The sequence below is a fragment of the Suncus etruscus genome, chromosome 4, assembly GCF_024139225.1.
Source record: "Suncus etruscus isolate mSunEtr1 chromosome 4, mSunEtr1.pri.cur, whole genome shotgun sequence".
NCBI classification, from domain to species: domain Eukaryota; kingdom Metazoa; phylum Chordata; class Mammalia; order Eulipotyphla; family Soricidae; genus Suncus; species Suncus etruscus.
The window spans coordinates 132,714,007-132,730,723 of record NC_064851.1 but is presented as its reverse complement, the minus strand read 5'-3'; the positions used below and the strand labels follow the sequence as shown (position 1 = coordinate 132,730,723).

General features: G+C 41.1%; 1 protein-coding gene across 2 annotated transcripts in view; it reads left to right on the top strand.

Annotated features, from left to right (window-relative positions):
- LOC126006829 (microtubule-associated tumor suppressor 1 homolog) overlaps window positions 1-16,717 on the top strand; it is a 97,045-nt gene that overhangs the window by 72,760 nt on the left and 7,568 nt on the right. For both annotated transcript variants that reach the window (XM_049772357.1, XM_049772358.1), the window contains 4 exons: window positions 11,932-12,146; window positions 12,741-12,846; window positions 15,761-15,834; window positions 15,973-16,068. In XM_049772357.1, the coding sequence (XP_049628314.1) occupies window positions 11,932-12,146; window positions 12,741-12,846; window positions 15,761-15,834; window positions 15,973-16,068 (491 nt within the window). The remainder of the gene's footprint in view (window positions 1-11,931; window positions 12,147-12,740; window positions 12,847-15,760; window positions 15,835-15,972; window positions 16,069-16,717) is intronic.

The following is a 16,717-nucleotide window of genomic DNA, read 5'->3' as shown; positions in this document are numbered from 1 at the left end:
GCCAACTGTATGCAGGATAAGTGCCTTACCCGCTGTACTCTCTCTGACCCCACAAAAACTTTGGAAAGCTTAAAAATCTCCCTTGACACTTGACTTTATTACATCCCTGTCTTCTATTATTGTCTTCAGTTAGTGCAGACCTTCCTTAATTGTACTCAGAACTTCTTTCCCTTCTATTTATGAGGACAAAAAAAAATTCTAGGGTTTTTTTCTTAGAAGTTTGGTGTAATAAATATGCATGGGCATTTAAGGTTCTCTTTTTATTCCCTTCATTTAAGGATAATATTTTAAAATGAAAGTAATTTTGATTTGAGAAGGAAATAACCCATAGCTGGATTCCCCTGAATCCCTAAACTTTACCTTTGTTTATTCCTTTATCTTTGTCTATGTAAATATATTCAACTTTTTACTCTTTTGGAAGTAGGGGGCCAGGAGTCCTCCCCAGGAATGCTCAGAGTCTAGGGGCTGCTTCTAGTAATACTTCAGTTCAGTGCTCAGGCCTCCCAACAATCTGAGTGTTGCATGATGCTGTTGGAGACCCAGCCTAACCTGACACAGAACATGCAGTTGTCAATTCACCTGCATGCTGATTTCTTTAAGGTATCATTTACATACAGGATGCTTATTGGTCCAATCAGATGACAAACACATGCAGTTAACTCCAGCTTTGATCACAATATAGAGGAGTCCATCACATCAGAAAATTCCTCCACGTCCCTTTCCAGCAGATTCCTCTCCTTTTGCCCAGAACAATCCTGGTCTGACTTTTCAAACCATGAATTGGTTTTGTCTATTCTAGGATTTCATTTTATATAGTAGCGCATTCTTTTTTGTGTCTGGCTTGTTCACATGAGTATCTCCACATTTTATCTGTCTCATTTCTGTGTGCTCTGAATATGTGCCTTTGAAATATGTCCAGAGCTTTCCCCTGGTGCCTGTTGTCTCCATTCTGGGAATGTGGCAGAATTACTCGCACACACCTTTTCCTGAGTGTTGTCATGACCAGTTGTTTTCTTGTTGATCCATTTCCAGAGACTGAATCTAACCTTCCTGCTTCTCAGCCTTCCTTCCTGAACACTCCTCAATGTCCTCTCATTCCAGTCTATTCTTCACCTGTTTTTGTGGTGGTCTTTAGTGACATTAGTTACTTTACTTCTCTCCTTTAGCTGACAACTAATTCTTGCTGTTTTTTCCTCCATCCTCCCCATGCAAAACACTCTGTGCTCTAAATGTCATCAAGTTCCTCTTTTCTCAGAGCTCTGCTCAACTGCTACTGCTCGCACCAGGATCCCACAATTTTTCACCTAGACTGTATATTCCAGTGGTTGCCAACAGGTCACCTTGGCTTTAGCCTCACTTCTTTATACATGCTACCAAGATGACCGTAATAAATGTCATATGTGTCCTCGATTACAGAACCAGAAACACCTTGGATTTATTACATGGTTGATTTTAAATTAACTTTTGATCGTTGTGCTCACAGAACCCATTCCATTTATTGTTGCTAATTATTTTTGTGAACTCTGCAACCACCATTCCCACAGTCACCCACTATTTAAGAATTTTGGTCCTATTGGACATTTTGGTTTGGGCTCACATCTGTCAATACTCAGGGCTTTCTTCTGGCCCTGAGCTCAGGGATCACTCATGGCTGTGCTCAGGGGACAATATGGGATGCCAGGAATTGAAGCCAGATTGGCTGCATGCAAAGCAAATGCTTTGCCTACTGTACTATCACTCGGCCCCTCTATTGGCATTTTTTGGGGGTGTCACACCCAGTAGTGCTCAGGGGTTACTCCTGGCTCTATGCTCAAAAATTGCTCCTGGCAGGCTCGGGGGACTATATGGGATGCCAGGATTCGAATCACTATCTTTCTACATGCAAGGTAAATGCCTTACCTCCATGCTATCTCTCCAGCCCCTCTATTGTCATTTTTTTAATATATAATTTTTATTTTGACCATATTTGTTTACATAATAATACATACATTGTTTACATAATAATATTTCACAATAATATTTTAGGTACATGTTAACATTGAATCATGGGAATTCCCATCACCAAGTTTGTCCTCCCTCCCCCCATCCCCATTCCCATCTTGCCTCCCATATCCCCACCCTCACCCCCCAGGCCGCCAGAACAGGTGGTCCCCTCTGTGTCCAGTTTACTACTTATTGATCATATATCTGTTTGGTTCTGGTATCCTCTTTTATTTCCCCCCCTATATGAGAGTCGGAACTAGATAGTTCAAGTTATATGATTTTGTTTAAAGAAAAGAACAACAAAAAAGCAGAGATAATTCCATTTGGGGGGAAAAGTTAAGCATCCCAGAGTTCCCACATATGATTCCCCTGTAGTAATTTCCCAGGCTCCATTATCTCGCTTCTTCCTTTGAGGCACATATTGTCCTCTCTGCCTTTCTGCTTTCTGTCCTTCGCCCTTCTTTTTCAAGCTGAGATTGTCTTCAGTTGAGTTATACCCTGATCTCTTATTGTGCCTCAGCACTATGTCCTATAAGGTGTGTCGCCTTGTTATTCTTATAGTCATATATATAGAGCACACTTCACAGCCCACAAAGCTGAACTCCTCCAGAGGCAGCCCAACATATCCTTCATCTTTGGAGTCCCAGTGCCTTGCCCTGTGCACAGTGAATGAATGAGTTTACTATAGAGGACAATTGCTAAGAAAATTCCAGTTAATTTTCTTAAATTTTGTTTCTAGCTTGATTTAAACACTGGTATTTACAAAGTTGTTCACAGTACAAATGTTTTAGCATTCAATATTCCAACACCAATCCCACCACCAGTAGAGGAACCTTCCCTCTACTTCTGTCCTGGGTTTCTTACCCTTCCCCAAACCTGCCCCCCCCGTAGCAGGCATAAAATAACTGATTTCATATTGCTTATTTTAATACAATGTTATGTGGAATTATTAAACAATAGTTCAGTAAAAGAAAATTTGTGAAAATTGCTCTCTCTCACAATGGTGTTATATCTCACAATGGTACTAAGTGGTGAATCAATTTTATGATTCTACTCAAATCAGAGAATTTATTGAACTGTTTGTTGCTACTTGAACCTTCTGTGGTATTGTTTTGCTTATCAAACTTAGTTGACTTTTACTTTCCCAAATAGCTCCCCTTTCTCCAGATTTTTATGTTAATAACTGTTTACATGAACATATATTTTTTCAGCAGTTTAAAAATAAAATGTATTCTGGGGCTGGAGAGATAGCATGGAGATAGGGCATTTGCCTTGCATGCAGAAGGACGGTGGTTCGAATCCCGTCATCCTGTGTGGTCCCCCGAGCCTGCCAGGAGCAATTTCTGAGCATAAAGCCAGGAGTAACACCTGAGCGCTGCTGGGTGTGACCCAAAATCCACCCCCCAAAAAATGTGTTTTTTATAAATAGGTTGTAAAGCAGGGGTCTCAAACTCAATTTACCTGGGGGCCACAGGAGGCAAAATCGGGGTGATCCTTGAGTGCAAAGTCAGTAGTAAGCCTTGAACATTGGGGGGTGTGACCCAACGAACTAAAACAAAACAAAACAAAAAAGATTCCTCTAGGGCAGGGCCACAAAACGTTGTACAGAGGGCTGCAAGTGGCCCATGGACCGCAAGTTTGAGACCCCTGTTGTAAAGTAAGGTGAGCTATGGTTTTATTGGAAACATTTTCGATAATCTTTGCTCATGAGCATATCAATATCAAATTGTCAGTCTTTGAAATAACTTATCATTGGGGGGGGGGCAGGCATCCAAGCAGTGCTCAGGAGACTCAGGAAACCATAGCAACAATTCTCGACCTACCTCACCAGTAATTTATGAGAGCTCACAGATGCAGTGCTCTTGCGCTGTGAGGTACTGGGATATCTGGAATACCTCAACAGTGCTTGGGGACCTCACAGTGCTCAGGGAACCATATTTATTGAGCCCCTTTCAGCTGCATGCAAGGCGGATGTCTTTATCCCTGTATTCTTCTGCCTGCCCTCTGAGATAAGGGTTAAGTGTGTCATTTGTTTTTTTTGTTTTTTTGTGGTTTTTGGGTCACACCCGGCAGTGCTCAGGGGTTATTTCTGGCTCCAGGCTCAGAAATTGCTCCTGGCAGGCACAAGGGACCATATGGGGTGCCGGGATTTGAACCGATGACCTCCTGCATGAAAGGCAAATGCCTTACCTCCATGCTATCTCTCCGGGCCCGTGTCATTTGTTTCTAGAGTAAAGTGGGATAGTCATAATTATGATCTATTTGGGGTTCCCATTGTTTCTTATTGAAATTAATTGAAGTGCATTTTTTTTTATCTAAATGAAAAGTTTTTTATTTGAGGAGAAGGAAAAAGTTTGGACAACATCCAGCAGTTCCCAGAACTTACTCCTGGGAAGTATCCGCACTTAAGTATCATTCCTTCCTAATGGTGCTCAGGGAAGCATATGAGGTATTGGAATGGAATTGGGTTGCTCATGTGAAAGACAAGCACCTTAACCAACTCTGAGAAAAGATATTTTATTGAGAACTACTATTTCCTAAACCACAATGTCAAATTCTGTATCTCCTGGTTTGCAATTTATTTTTTAATTGATGCTTTCATATTAAATAAGTTAATACTTAAACAAGCATTGGTTTGCATTGATCAGCATTTGGAAATAGTTTTACTTATGTCAAGATTTGAGGACTCTTTTGGACTAAAGTAATCTTACTAGAGAACAGTGACTTGTTTCTATCAAAAGCAGTATGTAAATTGTCTCATCAACATGGACTGGTGTCTATGAATGTCAGGCTATCTCACACCTTATGGAATGTGTTAATTCCTTCACCCTTTTAGCTTGATCTACAGTTGTGTCTTAACAAGTCTGTATATTTAAAGTCCTTTCCAATTGCTGTAGTGAATCTTTCTTCACCTTGAGGTTGCAGAATTCCAGATGTGATTTTTGTAGTAGAGTTGAATTCTTAAAAATTGAATACAAGAGTCAACCTCACACCACAGTACAGAGCTCTTGATCTGGGTTGGTTTGAAGAAATTCACATGCCATTTTTAGCTAGTGGGAAAAGGTAAGGTCTGGGTCTTCACAGGGTCTTTTCACTTGTCTTCCTGACAAGTCTCAAAAAGAAAAAAAAGCGCAAACATTGGATAAAGGAATAAGTTTGTGTAGTCCATTGCAAAAGACAAGGCACACATTCTTAACAGGAGTGGCTGTGGCTCTGATTCTCTGTCTGCCCCACCTAAAGTCATATTAGATGGTGTTATCTGAGGTGATGGCTCCCTTCCTGGAACAAGTTCTCCATTTAAGTTCTTTAGGCTATTATGAAAAAGGTCACAGATTCTTCCTTGAATCCTTTGATCCTTAATTGATTTTAGGTTGGAATAATCCACATATCAATTAGCATATTAAGTACACTCCTCCCTAAGAATCTTTCTCTCTCTCTTTCTTTCTCTCTCTTTCTCTCTCTCATTGCTGGTTCAGAGAAATATGCAGAGAAAACCTCAGACAAGCCCAAATTGAGTGTAATTCTTTAAAACAATTCTTCAAATTATGAAAATTAGGGAGGGGAGAGCCATTTCAGATACCAAGGAGACACAGCACCTGACTACAGTGTAATCTCTAAAGTTGGATCCTGTAACAGAAAAAAGGCCAAAGTTTGAAAAACGTCTGTTTGTGAATGTGTCAAGTACCACATGGTCACTTTGATGGATCTTGGTTCCGACAAATTCCTCATGGTGTTTTATATCAGTCATTTGGAAATCCTGTTTTAGCTTTGCAACTTTTTTGAAAATCTAAAAGTACCCCAAATTGAAAGTTTATCTCTTTATTTTTTAAGATGCTGAGGTTTGAACATTGGTATTATACTTACAAGGCCTGCATACACTTTACCATTGAGTCACATCCTCAGCATTAAAAGTTTATCCTTTAAAAAGCCTTCAACAGTGGAAAAAGTGGTGAAATCTAAATAAAGTTGGCAGTAGAGTTAATGGTATTATTCCAATGCTAAATAAAACCCAAGTTTTGGCCATTGTCCCATGGTTATTTATGTAAGATGTCAGCATTTGGAGAAGCAGGTAAGTGTTATATAAGAACTTGATGTACTATCTTTGTTTCTTTAAATTTAAGAATGGTACACAGGGGCCGGGCAGTGGCGCTAGAGGTAAGGTGCCTGCCTTGCCTGCGCTAGCCTAGGACAGACCGGGTTTGATCCCCCGGCGTCCCATATGGTCCCCCAAGCCAGGAGCAACTTCTGAGCACATAGCCAGGAGTAACCCCTGAGCGTCACTGGGTGTGGCCCCAAAACAAAACAAACAAACAAAAAAGAATGGTGCACAATTGAATACTTTTGGGGTGGGGGTTGTTGGTATTTTTGGTTTTTATTTGTTTGTTTGTTGGATTGCACCAGGCAATGTACATGGGCTACTCCTGGCTCTGCACTCAGGTATTATTCCTGGTGGGCTCGGGGGACCATCGGGGATGCTGGGAATCAAACCCAGGTCAGTCGAATGCAAGGCAAAGGCAAATGCCCTACCCACTGTACTATTTCTCCTCTCCCACCACCACCCCCGCCCCCAAGGCACTTGTTTTACTGTGAGCTGATAGAGGAAAGAGGGAAGGTGCCTGGAACTATAGAGCATGGCCAAAAAGACAGTGCGAAAGCTTCAGGGAAGGGAAAACAAGTGGATAGTTACCTCATTTCCTTTGTAGCAGAGATAGGAAACTATTCTCCAGGGAAGAGGTCAGTACTCCAGGCCCTACTGCCTGAAGGAGGGGGAGAGAGGGAGAGGAAGTGGGAAGGGGAAGAGAAAAAGGGAGAGGAGGGGAGGAGGAGAGAGAAATAGAGGGGGGGAATATAGAGAAGGAGAGCGGAAGAGAGATAGATCATCTTACTTTCTTCTTGTTCTCTTCTCTATTGTGGCATTTTTAAAACTTGCCAGATTTTCCATGTGACCCTATCATCCCAAGTTTTTTTTTTTTCATACTTTATGCCAGATAGGGATAAAAAAAAACACCTACAAAGCCAGGAAAATCTATAAAATATGTCAAGATAGACAATTAGAGGTGCTTGTCTGCTAGATTGTGTGAGTTCTAGAATACTAAGCAATATTTGAACACTAGACAAGCAGTGGTCCTTTTTAGTACTGCAAACACATTAGGATTTTGTAAAGATAAATATCACACCCACCTGACTTTACTATGTAAGGCATAAGACCAGGTACTTTCCTGTATATTTTTGTTTTGAGGCCAGGTCCAGTGGTGCACAGGGAATACATAGCTAAATGCTTATGGGTCATTCCCAGAAGTGCTGGTAAAGGAAACATGAAGTACTGGGGATCAAACCGCAACCTTTTGCAAAGCATGCAAATTTAGCCTTTTGCACATATGCCAGGCCCATTGTTATCTTTTTTAACCTCTAAGAAAGGGACTGATATAATTAGCTGAGATCATATAGGTAAAATGGACCCAAATTTTCTGACTTTATTCTGCTAGGACTTTTTTGTTTTGTTTTGTTTCTGGATCATACCAGTGACACTCAGGTATTACTCCTGACTCTGTACTCAGAAATCGCTCCTGGCAGGCACAGGGGACCCTATGGGATGCCTAGAGAACCATCGTTGGTCCTGGATTGGCTGCATGCAAGGCAAACACCCTACCACTGTGCTATCTCTCTGGCCCCTAAGACTTTTTTTTAATGTTCTAAGAATATAGATGATTTTTGTTTGTCTCATGATACATACTACTCAAGTACAGAAATTAAGAAGGCTGGGCCAGAAGAATAGTACTGGGGTAGGGTATTTGCCTTGCATGCTACCAACCAAGGTTTAATCCCTACCATCCCATATAATACCCAAGTATACCAAGAATAATTCCTGAGTGTAGAGGCAGTAGTGACCCATTAGCCCCATAACCTTTGAGCACTGCTAGGTGTACTCCACCCCCCCAAAATTAAGGGTCTGTATTGTTTTTTAAGAATATTGACAAGTCACAGTAAGAAATGTTTGTCCCTGCAAACAATATAATTTATCAGTCACCAAAAGAAAATTCATCTCTGAGATAGAAATTTTGAAAATCTGGCCTCCTTCTCATAGACAAACTCTCCAGAGCTATTTCAGTAAAGGATCCCCTTCTGCCTTTTGGAGGAACCCCTGAGAAACCTGAGATGAACCTACTTCTGGTTTTCAGGGGTTATATTGGGCTCTGACATTGGACTTTTCTAAATGACATCCAGATAAATAAAGGAAAAATTTCAAACCAGTCTAAAGCTTCTCTAGAAATATTTTCCCTTTTGCTCCATTTTCCATCTTCTAAAGTATCAGCACCTGGGATGCTTTTCAGACCTTGTTCATCCAGGATTAAAAATGTTGACTTCTCATTTTGAGTTTTTATGCTGATCTTATAAATTTTTTTTCTTCCTTTCTTTTTCTCTGAAAGCTCCATATTCTGTTTAAGGCTGATTGGTGGGATGGCTTGGGTAGAAATTGTGCAAACGTTACAGCCCATCATTCTGAGGCAAGTCTTAAAAGTTGTCTGGTGGAAATATGGAAACAAGGAGGTGGGGGTGTTGATTGTACAAAGTGAATTTTGTATCTGAGCACTGATTTTTTGAAAATGGTTTCACTTAACACTATGATAAAAAAAAAAAAAAAAAAAAAAACATTGTTCATTGGGTCCACATTCCATAAAAGTTTGTCTTCTATTCTGGCTTTTTGTTTTTCAAAAGTGGCTAGAATTCTGGAAAATAATACTAGGCTGAAGTGAGGAGGAAAAGTAAGCATGAGAATGAGGAATCTTATCACTCACCCTGTGCCAAGTACCAGAGATCATAGCTAAAATCACTGGGCAGTCTTTTCTTCAAGGGCCACCTCACACACACTCTCTCTTTTCTTTAAGGGCCACCTTTCTCTTCCTCTCTCTTGCTCTCTCTCCCTCCCTCCTCCTTTCTCCCATTTTCAGAGGTCAGAAACATTCTGGAACTCATCATTACATCATGTACAACTCATATCATTACAAATGTGTCTTCTTTAAAAGCAAGAGGTTGCTTTATGTCTTCATGCCAAATAATGTTTCCTTAGAGGCCCAGGCCATTTAATTCAAAATAAAGCTACTTGTATGAGGGATATTTTAGTCCAGCTGCTCTCCACACAGCACCCCATGGCTGTAAACAGAGCCAAAGGTCTGTATGCAGCTGCAGGCTGATGTCACCGTCTGGTGCTGGGCCTATGCTTGGCCTGTTGCAATAACAGCAGTCAAATCCCCCTTCTCCAACTGACCCCTTTTCTCTTGTTTGCCCTCTTCACTGCTTCCTCTGCCTCATTCACAGTGGCCTCCCCAAACTCAACACTGCTGTTAATTTTTGTTGTTTTTACGATGTAGATTTGTCGACACCAGAGACCCACTTGCTCTGTGCTGAATTATATCTGCAGTGTTCAGGGTTTGTTTGTTTCCACACAGAAAAAATGCCCTGTTCACTGGCAAGTGTGAGTGGATAGTCTTAAAATCTTTGCTTTCAACTTCTGAAGTACTATGATTATAGTTTCAAGCTGACAGTTGAGATTTACATTTTTACCAGAGCCTGGTGCAAGAGGCCACTGAGTAGAGTAGAAGCAGCACAGGCTATGAGTATAGACAATCTCAGTCTACACTGCTTACTATAGACCAGTCTTCAATACAGGCTAAGTGCCCACTGGCAAACTGCTTACCCCACTCTATCTCTCTAGTCAGACACTGAATCCACAAGGTTTTCACAGCACTTGGGTAAAAATTAGCTAACACTCCTGGGAGGCCCATCTGGTGCCAGTAACCAAGTACTAGTGTTGGAAACATTGGTTACCTGTCTCTCCAGTAAGTGCCTGGAGGTTTATTTTCATCTGAAGAGTTCTCATTAGCAGATACTATTGCCATTACTATAAGGCTCAATTTTCCTCTCAGAGAATATAACCTAGAGGTTATGGTGCTTGCCTTGCATGTAGTTTATCACCCAGTTTAATATTCTAGCACCATAGTGACCCCCTAAGAACCACCTGTGGTGACCGCTGAACACTACTGGGCATTACCCAAAACTGTCCTCATGCCATGCCCCCACCTGCCAATCTCAGACCAAGAAAGAACACTTTTATGTGATTTTAGTGTTTCTGCTACAAAATTCCCTACAAAACAAGTCTTCATTGATGCAGTAAACCCTTCCCAGGAAACAACAAATTCCACAGAATTTTCCATAGGATGTTTGCTGGTCCTGACACTCTTCAATATGATTGGAAATAATAATCCTCATTCCTCCCAACTCTGAAATTTATATTCTGAACCAGAAGAGAGTTGAGGGGTCAGAGAGATGATGCTAGACGTAAGGTGTCTGCCTTCCAAGCACAAGCCTAGGAAAGACCACGGTTTGATCCCCCTTCGTCCCTTATGGTCCTCCCAAGCCAGGGGCGATTTTTGAGCACTCAGCCTGAGCCCAAAAGGCAAACAAGTGTGGCCCCAAAAAACCAACAACAACAAAAAAAAAGTTGAGAATTAATTTTGCACACTTAACTAGTATCCATGCCATATTCATCCTCCTGGATTTTAGGAGGCAAAGAAAACACATTCTCCTGGAAAGTATACTCACCTGTGTCTGACATTTAGGAAGGGAAGGGTGAAGTCCAGGGTGGAGCTTCTTCCTGTGAGATGACAGAGATCTTCTGGGATTTATTATACTGTATGTAAATATGTGTTTTCATGCTAGTTCTGAAGTGAAGTAAAGAGAGAAGATCCTCTGCTTTTTAAATTATGTTCATCATTAAAATTATAACCTTTGGTGGGGGAGCCGGAGCAGTGGCACAAGGCATAAGGCTTGCCTTGCAGGCGCTAGGACGGACCACGGTTTGATCCCCCCAGCGTCCCATATGGTCCACAAGCTAGAAATGATTTCTGAGTGCATAGCCAGGAGTAACCCCTGAATGTCACCAGCTGTGGCCCAAAAACCAAATATAAATATATATATATATATATATATATATATATATATATATATATATATATATATATAACCTTTTTGTATTTCATGCTATTGCTTAAAATTTTTCTCCTAAGGTTTTTGTGTTCTAATGATTTATATTTGGTGTATTCTAATAGTTTGTTTTTCATTATTTCATTCAAGTTGAACTCAGCTCAAATTAAACTCATGCTTAAAAGTCCATTGTTTTTCACTTTGAATGTCATTCACTATATTTCACCTATACTCACTAGATGTCCTTGAAGAGGTCTCAATCAAACCTCTTCTCTATACAATATCTTGCTGATGGACCGCCACCCTAAAGGGTAGCCTCACTCTTCTCACATACCTTCCTTACTGGTTACTAGATGATTTGATTTTTATTTGTTTTGGTTTTTTTCTGTGGGTATCATTTCCTCCCTGTCCCTTTTGTTGTACATATCAATATTGTTAATCTTGAAAGCTTTGTCATTGAGATTATTTTGTTGTATAGCAAATAGGCTGCTTGCCTTGCACTCGACCCAACTGGGTTTGATCCTGGCACCCCATGTGCTCTTCAAGCCCCGCCAGGAGTGATCCAGGAGCTCAGATCAGGAGTAAGCCCTGAGAAAAACTGTGTGTGGCCCCAAAATAAAACAAACCAAAAAAATGATTTGAAAATTCTTTTTTTTTTTTTTTTTTTTTTTTTTTTTTTTTTTTTTTTTTTTTTGGTTTTTGGGTCACACCTGGCAGTGCTCAGGGGTTATTCCTGGCTCCAGGCTCAGAAATTGCTCCTGGCAGGCACAGGGGACCATATGGGGCGCCGGGATTCGAACCGATGACCTCCTGCATGAAAGGCAAACGCCTTACCTCCATGCTATCTCTCCGGCCCCGAAAATTCTTATTGTTTATGCTTCCAGAGTCATTTAAGCTGTGTAGACAGGACATTTAATAAAAGTAATTCATTGTTCCCCCTTCTTCCCCTGCCCCATTTCTTTGCAGTCACTGCTTCAACTACCTGTGAGAAATTAGAAAAGGCTAGAAATGACTTGCAAATCGCCTATGAAGGGTTTGTCCAGAAGCTAAACCAAGAGCACCAGACAGAGCGAACTGAACTGGAGAATCGACTTAAAGAATTTTATACTGGGGAGTGTGAAAAGCTTCAAAAAATTTACATTGAAGAAGCAGAGAAGTATAAAACTCAGTTGCAAGAGCAGGTCTGTGCCTTTGAAAACCAAGCATGTTCTTTGGTTGGGCTATTTACCTCTTACAATTGATTATAGCTATTGATATAGATATAGTTAAAGATAGGCACTGAAGGGAGCAAAAAATAATAAAAGAGAAAATTAAAAGCAAGCTCTTATCCTGCTACCTACAAATCATTCTTTTGCGAGCCAGTCTAGTGTTGTACTGCTAAAACCATTGGTGTATATTTCTTTTTAAAAAATACACTCAAAAATTTTTGCATATTCACCTAATAATGTGTTATAAACCTCTCTTTTCTTGCTCCATTGTAAGCTTGCCTTTTCATGTAGCGAATAACATGGGGTAGGAGAGTGTTGGGTGTGGAGTTTATGTAGTCTTGTCCCAGAAAACAAATCCTTAGGCCTCCTATAGACAGATTGTCCCCATCGGTGAACCATGAACAGTGTGTGTGATCCTCTCTGGAGCTGGCAGTAGCAACTCCAAGTTGGACAGTTCTTTGTGTGTGTTAGGTAATCCTTAAATTTATATGCCAAACCTCCTATTGTTGCTACCTCTTCAACTTGGACCTTTTGGTTTTGATTTGACTACCTTTTCTTTCCTTCTAGTTTGATAACTTGAAGACTGCCCATGAAACTGCTAAGTTGGAAACTGAAGCCAGCCATTCGGAGAAAGTAGAATTGCTAAAGACAGCCTATGAAACCTCCCTTTCAGGCAAGAATATTGGTGGGGGCTGAGGTATACCAGATAGTGCTTAGAGGCTTTTCCTGGCTCTATGCTGGGTGTGGTTTGTCACTCATGTTGGTACTCAGGGAACCAGGTCGATGCCCATTAACGAACCAAGACTGCCATTTGCAATGCTTGTGTTTCAGCTTATTGTGCTGTCTTTTGGGCCTTAAGAATTCAGTTTTGTTTCTTTGTTTTGGTTTTGGTTCCAGTTTTTGGTTTTTGGTTTTTGGGCCTCACCTTGATAGTGCTTAGGGGTTACTTCAGGCTCAGGGAACCGTATGAGATGCGGGAGAGTGAACCTGGATCAGCCTTGTGCAAGGCAAACGAATACCCTACCCATTGTGCTATCGCTCCAGCCCAATTTCTTTGTTATTCTTTTATTTTCTATTTATTTTTCCTTTCCTTTCCTTTTTTTATTCTCTTTTTTCCTATTTAAATAGAATAAGATCTCGTGCATAGCATAATAGGTATAAATTAGAAATTAAATGGGGCTGGAGAGATAGAGTGGAGGTAAGGCATTTGCCTTGCATGCAGAAGGTCAGTTGTTCGAATCCTGGCATCCCATATGGTCCCCTGAGCCTGCCAGGAGTGATTTCTGAGTGTAGAGCCAGGAGTAAACCCTGAGCGCTGCCGGGTATGACCCAAAAACCAAAAAAAAAAATTATTATTATTAATAACTTTATTGTTAATGCTCTGTAACTTTGTGGTATCTTTGTGTTCTGTTGAGGTACATTTATTTTTGCATTCTTTATTAGCAGAGCACATTTTTCCCTTAGCCATATAAATAATGATTCAAACTGTCATCCCTTTTAGAAAATAAAATGCACTTTGGGAGGGGCCGGAGCAGTGTCGCAAGCAGTAAGGCGTCTGCCTTGCCCATGCTAGCTTAGGACAGACTGTGGTTGGATCCCCAGGGATCCCATATGGTCCCCCAAGCCAGGAGCTATTTCTGAGTGCATAGCCAGGAGTAACACCTGAGCATCACCAGGTGTGGCCCAAAAACCAAAAAAAAAAAAAACAACACTTTGGAGTGAAGAGCAGAGAGATAGTACACCCCTTGCATGCAGCTGACCCTTTTAGTTCCCAGTACTACACGTGGTACCCTGAGCCCACCAAGAGTGATCCCTTAGGGCAGAGCCAGAAGTAAGCTTTGAGCAGATCAGGTGTGGCCCAAAAGTTATGAATTAATTTTAAAATGCACCTTTTGCAATTGGAAAGTATGACTTGTAGGACACTTTCTTTGCACATAGCTGACCTGGGTTTGAACTTAAGTACCACCAAGACTCATTCCTGAATGCAGAGCCAGGTTTAACTCCTGAGCATCACCAGTTGTGGCCCCAAAACAAACAAACAAAAATTCAATGTACCTTTTTTGTTAGGGAATTAAAGTTTTAGGCCACTCCCAATGATCAGTTCTCATGGGGTTATTCCTGATTCTGTGTTCAGGAATAATTTATGTCAGTGCTGGGAGAATCGTATATTGTGTCAGGAACTTGAACCAGGGTCAGCTACCATCACAGCAAGCACCTGACTAGCCCCTAGAACAGGGGTCTCAAACTCTCGGCCCGCGGGCCATTTCCGACCCTCCGTACAACATGTTGTGGTCCTACCCTAGAGGAATCTTTTTTTGTTTTGTTTTGTTTTGTTTTAGTTGTTTGGGTCACACACCCCCAGTGTTCAAGGCTTACTACTGACTTTGCACTCAAGGATCACCCCGACTTTGCCTCCTGCGGCCTGCAGGTAAATTGAATTTGAGACCCCTGCCCTAGAATATACTTCAAAGAACTTAAATCATTTGGGGTGTGGGTACCCATTTCCACTCTTGAGCCTAGGAAGTGAAAGGAGTCAGTGTCTATCTGGCTTCAGGATGATTGAAGTGAAAGGAGTCAGTGTCTATCTGGCTTCAGGATGATTTTTTTTTTTTTTTGGTTTTTTGGTTTTTGGGTCACAGTCTGTAGCACTCAGGAGTTACTCCTGGCTCTGTGCTCAGAAATTGCTATTGGAAGGCTCAGGGGACCTTATGGGATGTCGGGGAACTGAACCCAGGTCCATCCCTAGTTGGCTTCTTGCAATGCAAATACCCTACTATTGTGCTATCGCTCGAGCACCCTATCTCGTGATTCTGAATTAGTTTCCCTGTCTTCCTGTAGGCATTATCTCAAATGCTTTGCAATATGTTGGGCTTCTTTTGTTTATAAGTTTTAAATTTTTTAAGTGAAGACATCCATAAATAAAGAATCCATATGAACCACTAAGGGCAGGGTCTCAACTTCAGTTACCCTGTTTCCAGTAATCCCCAAAAGATGCTGAGGCATGTGCCAAAGAATGGAAGAATGGGCTGTGTCCTTTGGTCTTTCTCATCAGAAACAGAGCTGTGTGTAATCATGGAAGGTATTCCAAAGCAAGTGGCCCAGGGTAGGCCATTTTTGTCCTTCCTGCTAAAGATGGTTTGATTTCAGACTTCATTCAGCTTATGAAGTAAATGGAAGTGAATTCAAACCTGGAAAGGCCATGTCAGAGGTTCCCCTAACATGAACATTCTGCTCCCCAAGTTCTCATGGCCACTGTGAACCTTGGTGTGCCTTGTCATAAGATCTGACTTTCTCATCTCATAGGGCTCATTAAAGCTGAGTTTCTCCATCTGTTTTCAATTGGGGTCCTTTTACCTTTGTTTCTTTTCTATAGCCCTCCTGTCCGACAAGTTCCCATATCTTACCCCTTGGAATATTTTAGGAACCTACCAGGAGCCAAAGGTTGAGAAATGCTGTATTACAATCCTGATCACTAAATTTATATTAAAACACCAGCTATACACTTTGCATCATAATCAGCTCTAACTTCTGTGCTTTAACCACTGTAGATCTTATTATTGCCTCCAAAAATAATCTCTTCTTTCCAGAAATCAAAAAAAGCCATGAAGTGGAAAAGAAGTCACTTGAGGATTTGCTTTCTGAGAAGCAGGAAACTCTAGAGGTGGGTAAATCTTCACACAAAAAGAGGGGGAAAAAAAACACAAACTTGGAAGTTTATATGTTCAGGATGGCATCATGTTTATTTGGCTGCATTTCTGGTTCTGCATATTAACATATTCCATATACCATTGTGTTTTAGAAACAAATCAATGATCTGAAGAATGAAAATGATGCCTTAAATGAAAAGTTGAAAGCAGAAGAACAGAAAAAGATATCATGCGAAAAAGCTAATGCAGTAAGTTGTGCTGCTGCAGCACCACTGAGTTTTCTTTATCTCAACTTCCAATTAAGTATTGAGATATTAGAAAGAAAATATGGGTTTGCAAGCTTTTTTGCAACTTTCGGTATTATTTTTGAGTATTTAAAATGGCTTCTTTTTTTATTGATGCCTTCATGTAAAAATCTTAAAAGTGACAAGTAGGGCTGGAGCATAGCACAGTGGTTAGAGCATTTGCCTTGCATGTGGCTGACCTGGGTTTGATTCCTTACATCTTATATGGTTCCCTGAGCCTGCCAGGAGTGATTTCTGAGTGCAGCGCCAAGAGCAACCCCTGAGCACTGCCAGGAGTGGCCCAAAAACCAAAAACAAAACAAAACAAAAAAGTAGATGAAGCTCAGCATATTACAGGGGGTTAAAATAATGCCTACAGGAAAAAAGAAACTGTCATCATTAAGAATCACAATGTGGGCCCGGAGAGATAGCACAGCGGCATTTGCCTTGCAAGCAGCCGATCCAGGACCAAAGGTGGTTGGTTCGAATCCCGGTGTCCCATATGGTCCCCCGTGCCTGCCAGGAGCTATTTCTGAGCAGACAGCCAGGAGTAACCCCTGAGCAATGCCGGGTGTGACCCAAAAACCAAAAAAAAAAAAAAAAAAAAAAAAGA